A 16,299-nucleotide genomic window follows, 5' to 3' on the forward strand; every position below is an offset into this window, starting at 1 on the left:
AGAATGTGAATGCACACCGCCATCATGGGAATATCAAGTGCTTTAAGTAAAGTTTTTCTTTCTTCATCATTAGGAAATCCAACATCTAAGAGAAAAACGCAGTGAATAGCACCACAGGTTTAACCCAGTAACATAAAAGCAATGTACAACAACGTGGAGGCGAGATTAATCATCAGCGTCCGGGTGTTCAATTACAGAGCCTGGTAAACTCGCAGTCAAGGGCTGTAAAGTAGCATGTGATTTTCCATCACTTTGAGGTTTAATCTTTTGGTTGCTAATGAGGTATTTTTTTGGTTGAATTTGAAGTCCCATCCCAACGGAAAACATAAACATGAACTTCTGAACGATCGGGGTGCAACACTGGTGCAAAATGCCACTGAGAGAAAAATACCGCCTTTAAAGTTCCCATTTACACACATGCTGACAAATGTGATAAACACACACTGCGAGCGCTAATACTTCACGGGAGTTCATCATCACTTGCGGATGAGGAAAAGCAATGAGGCTTTTTGGCAGATTTCCTGCTCACCCAGGGTTGATAAATTGCCAGGGCACTCTGTCACAGCTCCACTTTGAGGCTGCTAACTGCTTCATCTGCCATGATTTAGATCTCCGGCATGAAAGTAACCAGTGGGATGCCTATTCCTTACACCTTCATTTGCATCACACAACAAGGAGCAATTGTAGTCACTTTGAATGGTAATTTGTGTGAGACAAAGCACAATGAATCAAATATTATACCTTGTTGTTGTTACCGGTGGAAACACCTCAGACACACATTTTCCTCAGACAGGCAATTTTGAAGGTGAGTGCATGAAAACAATCTTTATAAAACGCGCAGGGGTATAATTAAGGTGTTATCCAGTCAAAATAATCAGAGACAAACAAAGAGGCAGCTTGGAAGGTGTCCAAAATGACTTGGAAGGTTACAATAAACAGGAACAAGCCTTCTCTGTAAAGCACTTTAGCCATTGCAATTAAATATATATATATATATATATATACATATATATATATATATATATATATATATATATTTCATCTTTAGCGGTATTCAGATTATAGAAGATTATAATTGTGTGTAAACCAGGGTGGTACCAAACAATAAACACGAGACCTTAACTGTAAACAGACAAAATAGTACCATAAATTAACAATCTTTTGCTTTCATTTTTTTTTTAGCTTTTTACTGAAATTGAACATCGTGAAACAGCTTGTGCTTCCACTTTCATGCGGCGAGCTCTTTCTTTGTCACTGAAACAATGTGACTTCACAAAAGAACCGCCTGCCCGCTGAAATGAAAATTTACTTTGCAAAAGCAAAGCAGGAAAAAATAACTGAGAGTGTTGTCTGTCTGTGTTGTTTCCCACAATAAGGTAATTGATCACACGAGAGAAGGCGTGCTCACCACCGTCTTGTCAACGCTTCTTTTCATTTGCGATATCATGTTTTTCTAATGGGTAGACAAATGAGCTAAATAAACAGGATTAATGACGTAACTGATGCTGGGGCAGTTGACTAGCAGTGTCATGGCAACATTGTCTGTGCACTGGAGTCTGGTGTGGCAAATCAAAGGCTTATCATACACACATTTTCAAATCTCTAACGCCAGAAAATAATCCCTGATTCTGCCAACTGCAGAGCGTTTTGATTAAACAAGCTGTAAAAGTAATGTTTCCAAACCACAACAGTGTAGCGTAGTAAATACATGGTAGTGCTGTAACTGTGTTGCCGAGAAATTAATTTCAGTGTGTCACTCAGAGAAACAATGATGAATAATTTCCTCCTGTTGCTTGGCACATGCATTGTCAAATTTGTGGTTGTGAAGTGTTTTCTATCCCTGCTGCTTTCTCGAACAGTCAGCCAATGCCTTTTTTTAAACTTCTTTTATGCCCAATCTCTGTTTAAATGAGTTTAGAGAGTGAGAGATAATCAGTGGAGCGGCAGAGTGAACTGTGTTCTCCCAGGAGGAGGCTGACTCACCTGAGGGTGAAAATTGGCACTGAAGAAAGAGTGGACAGAGCCAGAAAAGTGGAGACTGTCTCTCTCTGCCGGATGGGTTTGGAGGGGGCCATCACCACAAAGTTATTGTCCAGCTTTAGCTCCGCGAGCGGCTGAAACAGCCTGACGCTCCCAATGCGCTGCATAGGTGTGTGCCCTGCGAAGTAGCCCATCGGCCTCTGCTGGTCTGCGTGACCGGAGCTGCCCTTTCTTGAATCCTCCGAGCTGCAGTCTCCGCCGTCCGTGGTTTGAACCATGTAGTAGAGCTCCACAGGAGTGCCCTGGGCCTGCTCAGAGACCCTCTGCCTTCCCGGTCTGACAGTGGGCAGGCTGAACCAGCTGGCCAGGGGCTCCAGCTCGGCAACACATATCCCCAGCTCGCCTTTTAGCCTGCATGTTCCGCGCACTTCTTGAGTCTCGTGGAAGGCGAACATCCGGACGCAGGGCAGCTTGTGGATGGCGCTGTAGTCATCCCAGTCCCTCCCTGCAATGTAGAACAACACCTGAACCTTTGGCCAACTGGGGTGAATCCTCTCACTGATAATATAGGTGTGGACCTTCCAGTTGAATGTGAAGAGAGGCGAAGGTGAGAGAGGCGAAGGTAATGCCGACGTCGCCACTGACGACGTCGTGAAGGGGGGGGTGTTAAATGGCCCCGGGGCGGTCTGCAGCAGCTCCAGAGGGACGGGCTGCTGGACAGACAGCGGCCCGTAGCTAGCATTGATGAAGGGCATCTGCCGGGCCTGGTGGATGAAGAAGGACTCAGTGCGAGCCTGCAGGCTGGAGTTCCTCATTAAGTCCTGGTTTGCCTCCTGTAGGAAGAACGCTGACTCAGCATTGAGGATCCGGTAGCTGACAGGCAGATAGATTGGCGTGGGGCCATAACTCTGCAGGCCCTCCAGGATCACCTTGCTATCCACCACTGAAACAAAAGACACAAAAGGGACTCAGTTTCAACAACGGAGGTGAAAACACCTGGAGTAATCCACTTCTGGTCATGCATCATGGTACTTATGGCTGCGTGATGAAGATTCATTGTCAAAACCCTATCAACAAAACCTGAGCCAGGCGTGAAATCAAAGAGCAGAATGAGGAAAGATTGGAGGAAATAACTCACGACCACATTTAACATAACATTTGCATGCATTGCCTGCAACCTGAGGCAATCATATCTACAGTCACTTCTTGCAGTGAATGTTAAATGGTTTGTTGAAGACATTTCCAAATGATATCACCTTCATGAGCCGCTGTTCTTTATGAAAGAATTCGTTAGACCCAATTCAAAACACTTGCGTCTTTCTGACTCACTTGCTTATCAGTCTTGTCCGCATTCCCTCCAGCCTTCGAGCCTTTTCAGTGTGACAATCTGTTTTCCTCTTTCCCTCAATTTGCACGTCTTTTGATTTCGTTTTTTCCTCTTATGACTCAATCTCCCGTCTCCTTCCTACATCCCTTTCTGCTTCATTCCAATCGCCTTATATGCATCAATACTGTCAGGTATGAAAAGTTTGCATCAAATGCCAGGTCAGACTCAATTTCATGCTCCAAACAGTAATTATAATCCGGTTTTGAGTATATCACAGTGGAAAAGTGATAGAATCGCAGACATTGAGTGCTGTTAATATGCACTTTAATCCTTCGATGCAATGCACAAAGGAAAAGTAGGAGCTACTCCCTGCTGCAAAACATTAAAACTAATTGTGGATGGTGGAGCCCCCCCTAAAAATTTTGTTTGGTGATGTCATTAAATGTAACTATTGTTTCGCACATGGAGAAGTTATTTACAACTCTAACATGCTACATATGTGCGTGCGTTCTGGTTTGTATGTTTTCTCTTCCTTCAAATTGCAATCCAATAGCCTATCATCATACTGAACGATATAAATCTGATGGATAAATAAAGTACATATCTATCTATCTATCTCGATCTAAAGTTGACACTGTCAGGTCCATTCTCCATCCATTGTGTGCGGTCCCTTTAAGAATTAGGATTTGGGAGTGACGCGGATATGAAAGCTAGTTTATCCGTCTTTCCTTTACAAGCAGGAAAATTATTTCTCTCTCGTTATTTGAGAAAGGTTCACATTTGTGTTGTCAAATTTCACCATGACCCTGAAATTCTGTCTCTTGTGTTATCATATACTGAATGCAAGCAAAACTGCAGAGCAAAATCACACTCTTTCTGATTGAACCAATCTATGAACCGTCTGAAACAATGGATATCCGCGGCCCCAAATGGGCCCCAAAAAAATTCTAGAAACGCCCCTGATTAAGACACCATTAAATTGACATTAATCCACTGAGCAATTTGGCCTACTTTGTTCAGTGAAAACAAAAAGGCAAACCAGAGGTCCAAACTACAATGTCTAACTTCCCATTGTTTTTTTTAGAACACCAGCATGCACCTGTCCCTTTCACCTCGCACACCATCTTTGCCTCACGTCTCTGACTGCACGCCTCCCCTTCAACTCTCTGTGCTAAGGTATTTTTTTTTTAAAGATCTGTCTTGTATTGGTAACATTACTTAGGTGTCATTGTGGCACTGGTATTACCAAAAAAAGTCAAATGATACCCAGCATTTGTAGTCTCTCTCTCCGTCTTTCGTACCAGTTTTGCTCACAGCCACGGGCACACTCCCATCTTTAACTCTCCGGTATGTCCATCCAACCTCACATATATAGCCCTCAAGCCTGCTTCCATCCCGCCCTCCATCCTGCAAATTTTCCCCTCCCCCAGTTACTCTTCACCATCAAGTTCCAGATATTTGAACTGATGGAGTAGCCCATGAGAGCCCATTGATTTTCTGTCCCGAGGTCTCTGTGCTGTTGTGGATGTGGCGCAGGCCCGGCGCTAGGGGTTGAGATAAAGAAATAAAAGATGGATATACGACGTTTCTTTGATAAACCGCGGAGTGTCTCAGAGGACGGGGACAGAGCGTGTGTAAGCGAAGCCGGGTGCTCATACGCACAGACGTCTGAGGAGATTGACAGCTCCAGAGAAGCTAACGTTAGCCACCCCGTCGAAGCTAGCAGGCAGCAGAGGTCCTCACAGCAGGCATCTGAACCAGCAGGAGATCTGGGCATTGATCAACCCAATCAAGTGGTGATAAAGAATTACCCCTCAAGCCTATTTTCAGGTAAAAAGAGATCATTCCACAGCGCCTGGTACACTAATAGACTGGCTGGAGTATTCAGTTAATGCAGATGCTGCATATTGTTACCCCTGCCGAAAGTTCCGGGCGCCTGGGTCTTCCATGGACTCTGCCTTTACTCTGACTGGATTTTCCGATTGGAAGCATGCAGTGGAGATGGGGAAAGGGCTGAGCAAACATGCAGCATCCAAAGAACACATGCTTTGTGCAACTATGTGGAAAGACAAGGCAATGAGGATTGCTACAGGAAGAGATGTATCGACGTTGGTTAACGCTGAACAGTTGCAGCGCAATAGATACTACCTGTCATCAATAGTAGATGTAATTGAGTTTCTCGCCGTCAGCCACTTGCCTTTCAGAGGCGATAATGACTCTTATGCGAGTATGTCTGATGATGGCTGTGGTTTGTTCTTGTCTATGTTTGAGTATACTCTATGGAAAGATCCTGTGTTGGCCACGATTGCCCAGTCCATTCCACACAATGCCAGATACACCAGCCATGAGATCCAGAATGAATTGTTGGACATCATGTCCACCATGGTCACTGAGCACATCGTGACAGAGGTCGGGGAGTCATTTTACACGATAAAAGTGGATGGTACTCGAGACCCAACAGGAAGAGAAAACAGCTCAATAGTTGTGCGCTTTATTGATGAGTTGTATGAGCCAACCGAACTTCTTCTGACAATTGCCACAGCTGACCAAGGGGATGCGGCTACACTGACTGACATGATCGTGGAGGGATTGTCTAAGATCTAAGATCACAGACAGTCGATGCTCCACAAACGAAAGGCCAACCTGATTATGCTAGCTTTCGAGAAGGACTTAACAAAGGAGTTCAGGAGTGAATGAGGGACACTGTCCTACGCAGATTTCACTCGGTGGCCAATCGTCGTCTCCCGCTCTACTAATGGTGAGTTATCTGGTTTTATCCAGCCTCCTGGCCCTATGGACTAGGCTAAATGATTGGTTGTAGGCCTATGTGTTTGTTCTTTCTTGGAAAAGCAAACAAATATGTCATGCAAAGCAACGTTTTCTTAATTTCTGTTGCAGGCTAGCTGTTGGTAGGCCCTTTTCGTTGTTGCTGCGCTGCTGTGCTCCGCTCCGTTTCGGACAAACTCCGCACAGTGTGTTGTTGTAGAGTGTGTTGTTCTTGTTGTTGTTAATGTTGTTGCTGGATGTGCCTATTTTTTAAATGTCTTGTTGTGGCTGAATCTGCTATCTGCTGATTTTTCAATACACAAGTTGACCTACTATGCTACCATAGGCTGTAAAAAAACAAAAAAAACGTGCCCCCCCCAAAGCAACGTAAGGCCCCCCCCGCAAATCAGTGCCTGGAGCCGGGCCTGATGTGGCGTGGCAGTGATTTGTGACGATCCATGGCATCGCAGGAATGACCGGCTGTGGCCAGATGGACGGAACCAGCATCAGACAGCAGGAGCAGCACTTCAAAGAGGAACAACCCTGCTCTCAAAAACCTGTTTTAACTTAATGCTTAGGATACAAATTTAAAATCTGGTCTTTAAATAACATTAAATCTGAACTTTGACATGCAGACTGGAGGAGTTCTATATATATATATATATATATATATATATATATATATATATATATATATATATATATATACCACTGATGCAAATTACCTCATGTATCTACTAATCATCTCCAATAAGGAGAGAGTAGTGAAAGGGGATATCATGTCTGGTTCTGTGCCACGCACCAGGCAGTTTACAGTCGTAGGGCAAGCTATGGCGAGTTCCTGGTGCTAAAATGCCATCATCATTATTTACCTTTTATCATAAGGCGCTGTGTCTGACTGTAAGCCAGCCACATGGGGTCCCTAATGAATCGAACGTTGAGTCAATATCTGATCCTTCTTTATCCGTTATGACTTTCATGTCCAGGCATAAGCAGCTGGTTCTATTTCGCTACACAAGTCCATTAGATTCTCAAATAAACACTGTTTTTTTTTTTGTCCCTACGGCAGCAGGGGAAATTGTGTTGCCGAATGAAAAAAACAACCACACAGCTGAACCTAATTACAGAGCTCTAGTAATAGTTAATAGTAAAAAGGCTGACACTGATATGGGTAACAAAGCCATGGAAATAATAAAAATGGCTCATAAATATGTCCTATATATACTCCGTTGCACTCTTCTGTAAGCAGTTGCTTTTTTGTGTGTTTTTGTGTTTTGCCAGCCTTCTCTGCTCTGACTCCAGAGTCAACCTGTATTCTTTATAAACCACTGCCTCCCTGATGGGGAGGCATACAGAAAGATGTAAAGACATCCACTGAGACAGTTCACAGTGAGTGTCTACTGCTGGTACACAGTTTTGACTGAGAGAATGATGTTTATACTTTGAAAATGACAAGATAGAGAGCAAAGTCAAGAGGGGAGCATGTTGCTTAGCTGGTGCTCGATCATGCTTACAGTACAGTGACAGGATTTTCCCGTCTTTCTTTTTCTCTGGGAGATGTGACACACTGTCCTAGTTCCCACTTACAGATGACACTGTAATACTATAACTAGTGTAATGCTCATTACAGCTGAAAAAATGTTGAAATTTGCAATTTCAGATTTAGAATATGTCCATTTCCTTGACACCAATGGGACGCCTTGAATAGAGAGGCAAAGCCGGTGTGATTTGCAGCTCTGAGTCGCCCTTGGATTTCATGTCTGCAGCTACTGTACTTGTAAATCATGTCTGCAGGACTGTTTCTGCAAATGAAAAAGGGGATGATTTGTGCTGATAACTTAACCCCTGTGGTAAATCCTGGCTGTAAACTCTTGTGCAGGATTTCTTGGGCACTGCTAACCCCTCAGGACACGGGCCGAGGAGTCTGAGCGAATATCACACATGCGGCTGAACCGGACTGGTCTCCTCATCACACAGATGCTCAGGATTTAATGTCTTGGGGGGGGGGGGGGGGGCCACAGGAGCATGGGACTCCAAATTAAAATGCATTTAATAAAGTATTTTCCAAGGAATTCCTACAATATGCAGCAACCGACTTCTAAACTACGCTCTCAAAATGGTATTAAGGCATTCACGTCCCCAAGACAGCCATGTGTGGCTTAGATTCAAAGCGCTTCTCATAATCACCTGTTCTTGTCCCTGGCGACCAAAGTAAAACTTCACCCAAGAAATATAATCCCTTCATCTTGCCTCCCCCCTCCTCTTCTCATCATATCTTTATCCTCCACCACGTGTGAATATTGCAACCAGTCCCTGATCAAACATATTAAGTTGGCCTGACTTCAGTAATACATTCATCAAACAGATTTTATTATATGAAATCTGTAGGGGGGGAGGTGTCCGAGGTAAGTTTTGGGAAAACGAACAGCAATGGGGGTTGGAGTTGGGAAGTGGGAGGTGGTGGTGATGGTGGATTGACTTTTTGTAAGTGTTCAGAAAAAGTCAAAAGATCACAGCACAGCAAGAGATGATGAGCATGGCCGACATTCAGTTTAAAGTTTTTTGGTCACTGACGAGGCTGGCATGGGAAATCTAAATCTGGTCCATTTGTCTGTGCATCCATTTTTTTTTTACTGTATTCTTACAGTTCTGTTTCGGTCCGTGACTGTCTCAAAGGAAAAGTCTGGCAATGTTCCTCATGTTTGTTATTGTTGAGAAATCCTATGGAAAGACCAAAACCGCAATTCATTTATCCTGCTGACAATCAAAACTTGCTGTATGTTATTCCACTGAGTTCAAAAACACGTCACACACTTTTGCAATGGGTGCTATTTTCCTTCCTTATCATGAACATTGGCCCTGTTTTTTCAGCCCACATAAATTCCCAAATGAGATTAATCCACGGCTGGAATTAGTCCTCAACAAATGTACTATTTATGTTCGAGTAACAACTGCCACAAACTCCCGAACCTTGTATGATGCTAACGTTTGTAGCTTTGAGTGAAATGTCTCAAGTACATTTGTGATTCATTTTTGGAAGATTTGTGTTTTAAGAACACAGTATGAGCTTGGCGGTGAGAGTTGGGTTTTTATTTTGTATTGCATTTGTTGACGGTAATAAACTCTTCAAATCAAGATGCCTGTAAACTTTCATTCATCATTTTTACACAGTTTGATTGTGACGGTAAAAGGTTCTTTCTTTCATGCTCATCTTTTCAACATCTCACAAAAAGAACGCCGACGGACCTAAGGAGCAATTCACAGTTATTGTAAAATATCAAATAGAGGCTCAGAAAATCACCTCAAGACACGCATTAAACCGACCATAACATGCCATTTCCGTGCTGTGTGATGCTGTTATCTGTTCCTCTCTCATCCATTTTTTTGTATCAGGAAGTGACAACACTTTTTTTCTTTACTGATTGTGTGTTTGAAAGAGGGAGGCGCATCTTGTTTTGTCTTCTAATACTGACATTTCCAAAGCTTTGTGAAATCCCAAATTTCCATAAGTCCACAAGGTAAAACATAAAGACGTGATATTTATGTGGCATTTACTTTTGTTAAACATTTGCTCTATTTGGAAGCTTTCTTTGTAGAGGGACTGCTGAGGGGACCTTGAAGTCACCATCAATGGAACTACTGTCGGTCAGTTTGAGGCATAACTTCTTTATTTCCAGCCACAGAACAATGGAATGTAAAGGGTATTTGGGGCACTTGGAGGGCTGGATATAAATGTCAACTGCCGCTCTGATGGAGAAAATGCCATTGGCAAAGTCAAGAAGTTTAAAACCCCTTATCAGAGACAGTTTCTGATCTAGTCTTGTGTGCGCACAAAGGGGAGAGGAGGCTGAATGTCCCCAAAACCTCCGAGCAGCACGGCAATTAGCTAAGCTGTTGAAAACCCTCAAAACTATTTTAATTGCTGCACTGACTGAGAGCAGGTTTTAACAAATTTAATCAAACATGATTGTATATTAATACTATCTCACTCAAAAGCCAGAAAGAAGTCATTCATTTACATTCTTTCTGTACAGAATTTATATGAACCAAGAAGAAGAATATCCATTCTGCAAAATATTCATTAGGCTCATCCATTTACAATCTTAAAAGCACACTCTGGGCCCTCTTAAATTCAGTGCAGGCTACTGGATATAAAACCGTCTTCACTGGCTGACAATACAATCCCCTGGTTGGTGAAATGTCCCGGGTGATAGCTCAACACAAACAAAGCACACAGCAACACTAATCCTTCTAAGTGACCATCGCATGCACCCTGACACCGCAGGAGAACCAGGGCAGAGCAGAGAGCCCACTCCCAAGCTGGAGGTTAATCTGATCACATAAAAGCAAAGCACACCTCATCTTTCATCACGAGGCAACACATTTATGCAGCAATCGATTGGTGGAATCATATTTTCCCCTTTCAGAGAAATGAGGGGAAATGAAGTATTGTGACCCAACCAAGATGGATGGGGCAGGGCTTCATACCTTTCAGATATCAGCAATAAGCCTGGGCCTCGTGTGTTTCCTCAGAACTTGAGTTGTTTTCATTTTTGACAAATTGTATACCGCTAGTTTCTTTACTTCCAAGAATGGCCTTTGGGTCATTTCTGTCGATAAATTCACACACAGACTGCACAAAAGTAATTTACATTATGCTTGTCGTCTCTCTTTCTCCCGAGCACCTGCCTCTCATCTCACCTTCCAAAGCACACAATCGCATCAATGAAGATATATTAGCCACATGCGGCGCATTGCTTTGGGACTGTTGGTCTGCATGAGGAGAGTGAAAGACATTCCCCTCTTACACGTAGGAACTTCAAATCTTATAAGCACTGGCAGGAAATGCACATCGCTTAACCTCCTTGGCTTAATTATTCATTTGCATATGAGAAATTGATGTTTTCAACATATTCTGAGACTGTCTGTTCATTAGGGATGATGTTTAATACTTCCAAGACAAATGAATGCCTTTGTTATAAACCCCTCTTTATGGGAATATAGTTGATTAAATGAACATTTTCTGTCTACAATATCTAATTTAGTCAAATAAATGAAGTAGCCAGAAGAGAATTAAACAGATTTTAGACAACACAGTTTGTCATTCTTTGATCAGGTGTTCTACCATCAATGGGTCTACAGTAGGTGACTATTTCTTACTCATAGACCCCAAATTTGAAAGCTCTCCATTTGTGCATGCTCTTTCAGAAAAAATTCTACATCTATCATCAGGGACCGTATAAGCGTCCTCCTTTTTCTCTGCCGAAAAAGAGTAATTACATGTTACATGGTCTAAACAATGCTGAAAATGAAATGTTTGTAAGCTGTCATTTCTTGCACCACGAGCCGCCTCAATTAGATCCGAAAGGTAACTGCTGCTAAGAATGATATTTAAAATCCATCCTCCCTCTCTGCTCGCTTGGAAATAATGTATTTCAACGTTACGGGAATCTGAAAGAAACACAACTGGAAATGAAAAAGATTAACCTCCCGTTTGGGAATTAGTTATGCCTGACTGGGGAAAACTTCCTGCGGCTTCCAAACATTTCTTTGTCTGCAGAAAGAACATTTTTCCCACTCATTCTGCGAGGAATCACATCTCCCCGGTGGGGTTTACTGAGCAACGGCAATGAACAGCCAGTTGTGCAGAGAGGAAAACAAACATCCAAGCTTTCTGCCTTCAAAGACACATTAGGGACATGAATGTGCTTTTTTTTTATGACACTTCAATTCTGTCCGTTGCCCGTGGGCCCAGTGTTGTGCGCTGGAAGGTGTCAGGAAGGGAGGAGGTAAATGGCGAAGCAGGGAGTAACTGAGGAGTCGGTGGTTGTTTAGATGAGATGAGGGGCACGAGAGCTCTTGAAGGGAACGAGGCCAAATGTGCTGAGCAGAGCAGAGCAGCAGTTAGCCTTCTTACGAGGGCACCCACAGGGGTAATCGAAGGCTTCAGCTTAAACGTGTGGGCTCTGCTCTTGTCATTTAAGACCACAGATTGCCCCTGTGAGTGAATGAATGTGACCAGCTCGCCCCTCAGTGAAGACCCCGTGCTCTGAAATCGAGTCAAACAAAAGTAGTGACAGTGACAGATGATGCGGTGGTGCGCATAGACGGAGGGAGACCTTGTGTCATAAATAACAAAGGCTCTCAGCACATGGTACTCATATCCAAGTGAATCCATTTCAGGTATACGGTGTATTGTACACCGGGGATGTTTTTTTGTGTGTGCAAATGTATGGAATCAGATGCGGTTAAGTGGGTAAGAATAATGTAGTGAGTGGGCAAAACGGAGCAGGGTGAGTAATGTTCTGGCATTTCCAGCAAGGTTACATTGTGGGAAAGTCAACGGGCCTTGAACACCAGGCACTGCAGCTGCTCCAAGAACTCAAAGAATGCAAACCACCGTATTAATTATGTTCAGAAGAAGGGATGGGCAGGAAGAGCGTTATCACTTATTGTCTTTAGATACAAACACACGAATGGAGAACAAATGGCACGGATTAGTTTCACTCTCTCATTGTCACATTTTTTATTTAGAAAACAGAATCATTCATTTCAATTATCATCAGTTTGATTACTAAATGTGCTTTAGCTGCTGTGGTTTATAGTACCTTTTTTAAGCGTTAGGCTGGAGATTCAGAAGACTGAGAATACCAAGGATATTACACAGATGTTTAGCACTAATGCTGCAGTGCGATGCACAGGTGTTTAATGTCTTCATATATTGCTAAGAATTGATAAAGTCCTTGTAAGGGAGTGCATTGGTCATTGGTTTGTTGTGGATAAATGATTTGATGAGTTTGTGTACCACAGTATAATGAGTGTTCTGCGTGTGAAAGCATGTGTGTTGTGGTTTAAGTGGTTGGGAGTCCAAATCCAATGATCAGACCACACAATGCAAACCTACGGCGCAAAGAAGGCGACAGGAGAGAGGAGACACGAGCTATGCTGTGTGATTTTTGGTCTTTGCATGTGTGAATGTTTTCCACAATGTGCCTGCTTGTGCTGTGAATGTACATGAATGTGGGATCTGTGGTGCTTTCTTCTGTATTCATGTGTGTCTAAGTGTGTGTAAGCGAGTGTGAGCACGAACCCTTGGAACTCCTTGGAGATGACTGTCGTGGAGCCTTGGGCAAACTCCATCAATGGGACATCAGATTTTTGAAGCAGCATGCACCCCACTGGTCAAACTACAGATGATCAAATGTTAAGCATCGACAGTTCTAACTGTGACATCTGCCAGTATGGCCCAAATGCTTGTTTGGAGCGCAGAGGTGCATGTAGCGAGATACAGTGGACAGTAGATCGGTGGCACTGCTCTCTCCTCTGACAGCAGTGAGGCGGTAAACAGCACGGAAGAGAAGAGCCTGGTCTCCGTGGCCCTGAGGAAGTCCACGGCACGCTCCAGCAGGAGCAGAAGAGAGAACAGACATTCCGCTGCTGCTCAGATACTCTGAAATGAGATGAACTCAGAGGTCTCTCCCTGCAGCAAGCAGCGCTCACGGCATGCATTTCTTTATCCATATCCTCCCCCATAAGTGACACAGAGAAATTTGTGTCTTTGAGTGAGCTTAGTGGTTCGGGGAATAAGCGGGAAATGGAAGTAAAGATGCCAAGAAGGAAAGGCTGTCTATCATTTTCACTCAATGCCCAGACCTAGTTTTATTTGTCAGCCTCATCCTTCTCTTGCCAGATTTTGTGACTAACAGAAGCTGTGAAAGGTTTAGTCCGATAATTACGTCACGATCGCCTTGGGTTCTTGCTGAGGAAAAGCGTCACTGAGAGTTTCTTCATATTTTTACAGCCGGTCATAAAATAAGATGCATGATGGAATGTCTTTACATCACGATGGAAAGCTTTGGTACATAACTCATGGTCGAAATATTTTAATACAAAGGCTCAAGGTTACCCATCATAGACAAGTGGAGTAAATCTAGAATACATCTAATCTAATCTAAATACATCCCTACGTAAGAGATGGACAATCTGTTATTTCATCTTCTTCTAGATGGTCCAACTACGAGAGAGTTATCTTTTTTTCATTTCTCTTCGTCCCTGTTTCACACAAGCAAGAGGACATCTCTATGCATCCTCCATAATAACAGCTTGTGGAAATCATGCAGTGGGAGAGAAGAGGCTGTTGAGGTTGGAGAATCTTCAGGCAGAGTGACGCTCTTGAGTTGAGTTTAATTTTCCTTGAACAAGGATGAGATGTCTGATGGCATAGAGAGGCGGACAAAAGTAAATTACCTTGGAGGAAAAGAACAGGGTTGAACAGGTTACCCTAGACGGCTGTCTAATAAAAGTGAGTGGGCAACAGCACACTACAGTAGCCTAAGTCTAGCCCAAGACACCGAGAGAGGGTCACTGCAAAACGTGACAAAAATGCATTGTTTCTCGATTTCAAAGCCAAATTGATCTAATTGTGTCATTTCTTTTGAAACATTTTGTAAATTAACGTTAGACGAGCTTGGATGACGGCTTACAATGAAGCAAGGAAACACGACCACACATCGCGGGATATTGAAGCACTAAACTACAGCAGATCTTTTACAGCCACTGTAGCTTTGAGCGCCAGATATAACACATTCGTACGTTTTAATGTTTTCCAAGTATTTGGAGTTTAAACGTATCTACTGGAGAGTTGCTTTTCCTTTTGAAAGAGGTGATGTGGTTTTTATAAATCGTTTGAATCTAAAAAGTGGTGCATGTGCGTTGATTCAGAATTGTAATAAAACGGTCAAGTCTGCTGTACATGTAAGATATACTGAAACTAAAATAGAAACTACAACAGTCACAATGGTGGACTCATTTTTGACTCATCCATTCGGGAAAGGAGTGTCTTTCTGAAAGCTTTTTTTGCGTATCGCTCAGAGCACTTCACAATGAAAATTGAGGGAACTCGTTTAGTTCTTTCAACATCAAGTTAAGTATGAAATCACTTTGACAAAAGGCTGAACTGCAGGCTAAATGAATGCATAACGTGACCAGAACCAAGCGATATGATGTGGTTAAGTGGCGCTGCAAATATCCCTGCAGATTACAACATTGACCAAAATTGAGCCTTAATGATCTGCCCCATTCATGCAATTACAAGCTCATTTTGGGAAGCTTTTTCAATGAAATCTTACTTTAGCAAAGGAATTGTTCAATTTGTACCACCTGCACCCTTATGAAAGACAACCTCCAACGTGTAACTGTTTATCAGTTCATATTGCCGGATGTGTGCTCAGCATTTGTAATGTTTATACAAGACAAACTTTACTGAAAGGTTAGAACTTAGGTTTTCTTACATGTATATTTAAGACTGAGTCAAAACATATAGCCAACTATTGAACTACAATACAATGACAGAGTGTGACATCAACAACAACTAGACCACCCTGTGAAAGTCATACGGACAAAATCCAATTTGAAAGTGAAAGCAGAAGTACAACAAATGGTCGGTGGCTGGTTCACCACTTTGAGCCAGACTGAAATGTTTCAACAACTGTCGGACGGGTTGTCGTTCAATTTTGCGTCGACATTCAAGGTCCTCAGAAGATGAATCCTATTGACTTTGATGATCACCTGACTTTTCATCTTGCACCACCAGCAGGTCAAAGTTTCCATTCATCCACAGAACTATTTCTACATCCACTGAATGGATTTCCACAAAATGTTGCACAAATGTTCATGGTTGCCAGGTGAAGATGACGAAGGATCCCCTGACTTTTTGTTTTGAGTTAATTAAATGTCTCAACAGTTATTAAAAGGGTTGCCATGACATTTGGTACAGACATCCCGTGTAGCCCTGAGGATAAATTGTAATATCCAAGCCACCTATTAACATCCCTGACCAAACTGGGAACTCAAAATGATTCTCCATTCAAAGTTAATGACCTTTCCTAAATACCAGCACAAGAGAACTCGCTTGTTTATGTTAGCTTGCATCGATCTGACACGAATGTGTGCCCTGAACAAATTCATTGTATTCACACAGGCCCTGTTAAAACAAAGACTCTCCCCGACTTTTGATCACAGCTCCCAGGACGAAATATAAACCAAGAGCTGATGGCCAGCCAGGCAAGACAGGAGTTCCACTGAGGAAATAAACAAAGCCAGTATTATTTTTTCACCGGTAACTGCAGGTGATTTACGAGCAACGTCTTTATTTAAGGCTCACATTCAACGGCTAGTTGTATTTTAACAACCCAGTCGAGAGGTTCACGAGCGCCATTTTGGGCATC

At 42.8% G+C, this 16,299-nt stretch overlaps 1 protein-coding gene across 1 annotated transcript in view; it reads right to left on the bottom strand.

Moving 5' to 3' along the window:
- The window catches only part of LOC306792830 (transmembrane protein 132C), a gene marked incomplete at both ends in the record, with an annotated part of 129,017 nt that overhangs the window by 76,003 nt on the left and 36,715 nt on the right, over positions 1 to 16,299 (bottom strand). The window contains one exon of the mRNA XM_079290169.1: positions 1,984 to 2,923. Within this exon, the coding sequence (XP_079146295.1) occupies positions 1,984 to 2,923 (940 nt within the window). The remainder of the gene's footprint in view (positions 1 to 1,983; positions 2,924 to 16,299) is intronic.

This window comes from Melanostigma gelatinosum, assembly GCF_949748355.1.
Source record: "Melanostigma gelatinosum genome assembly, chromosome: 18".
In the NCBI taxonomy this organism is placed as follows: domain Eukaryota; kingdom Metazoa; phylum Chordata; class Actinopteri; order Perciformes; family Zoarcidae; genus Melanostigma; species Melanostigma gelatinosum.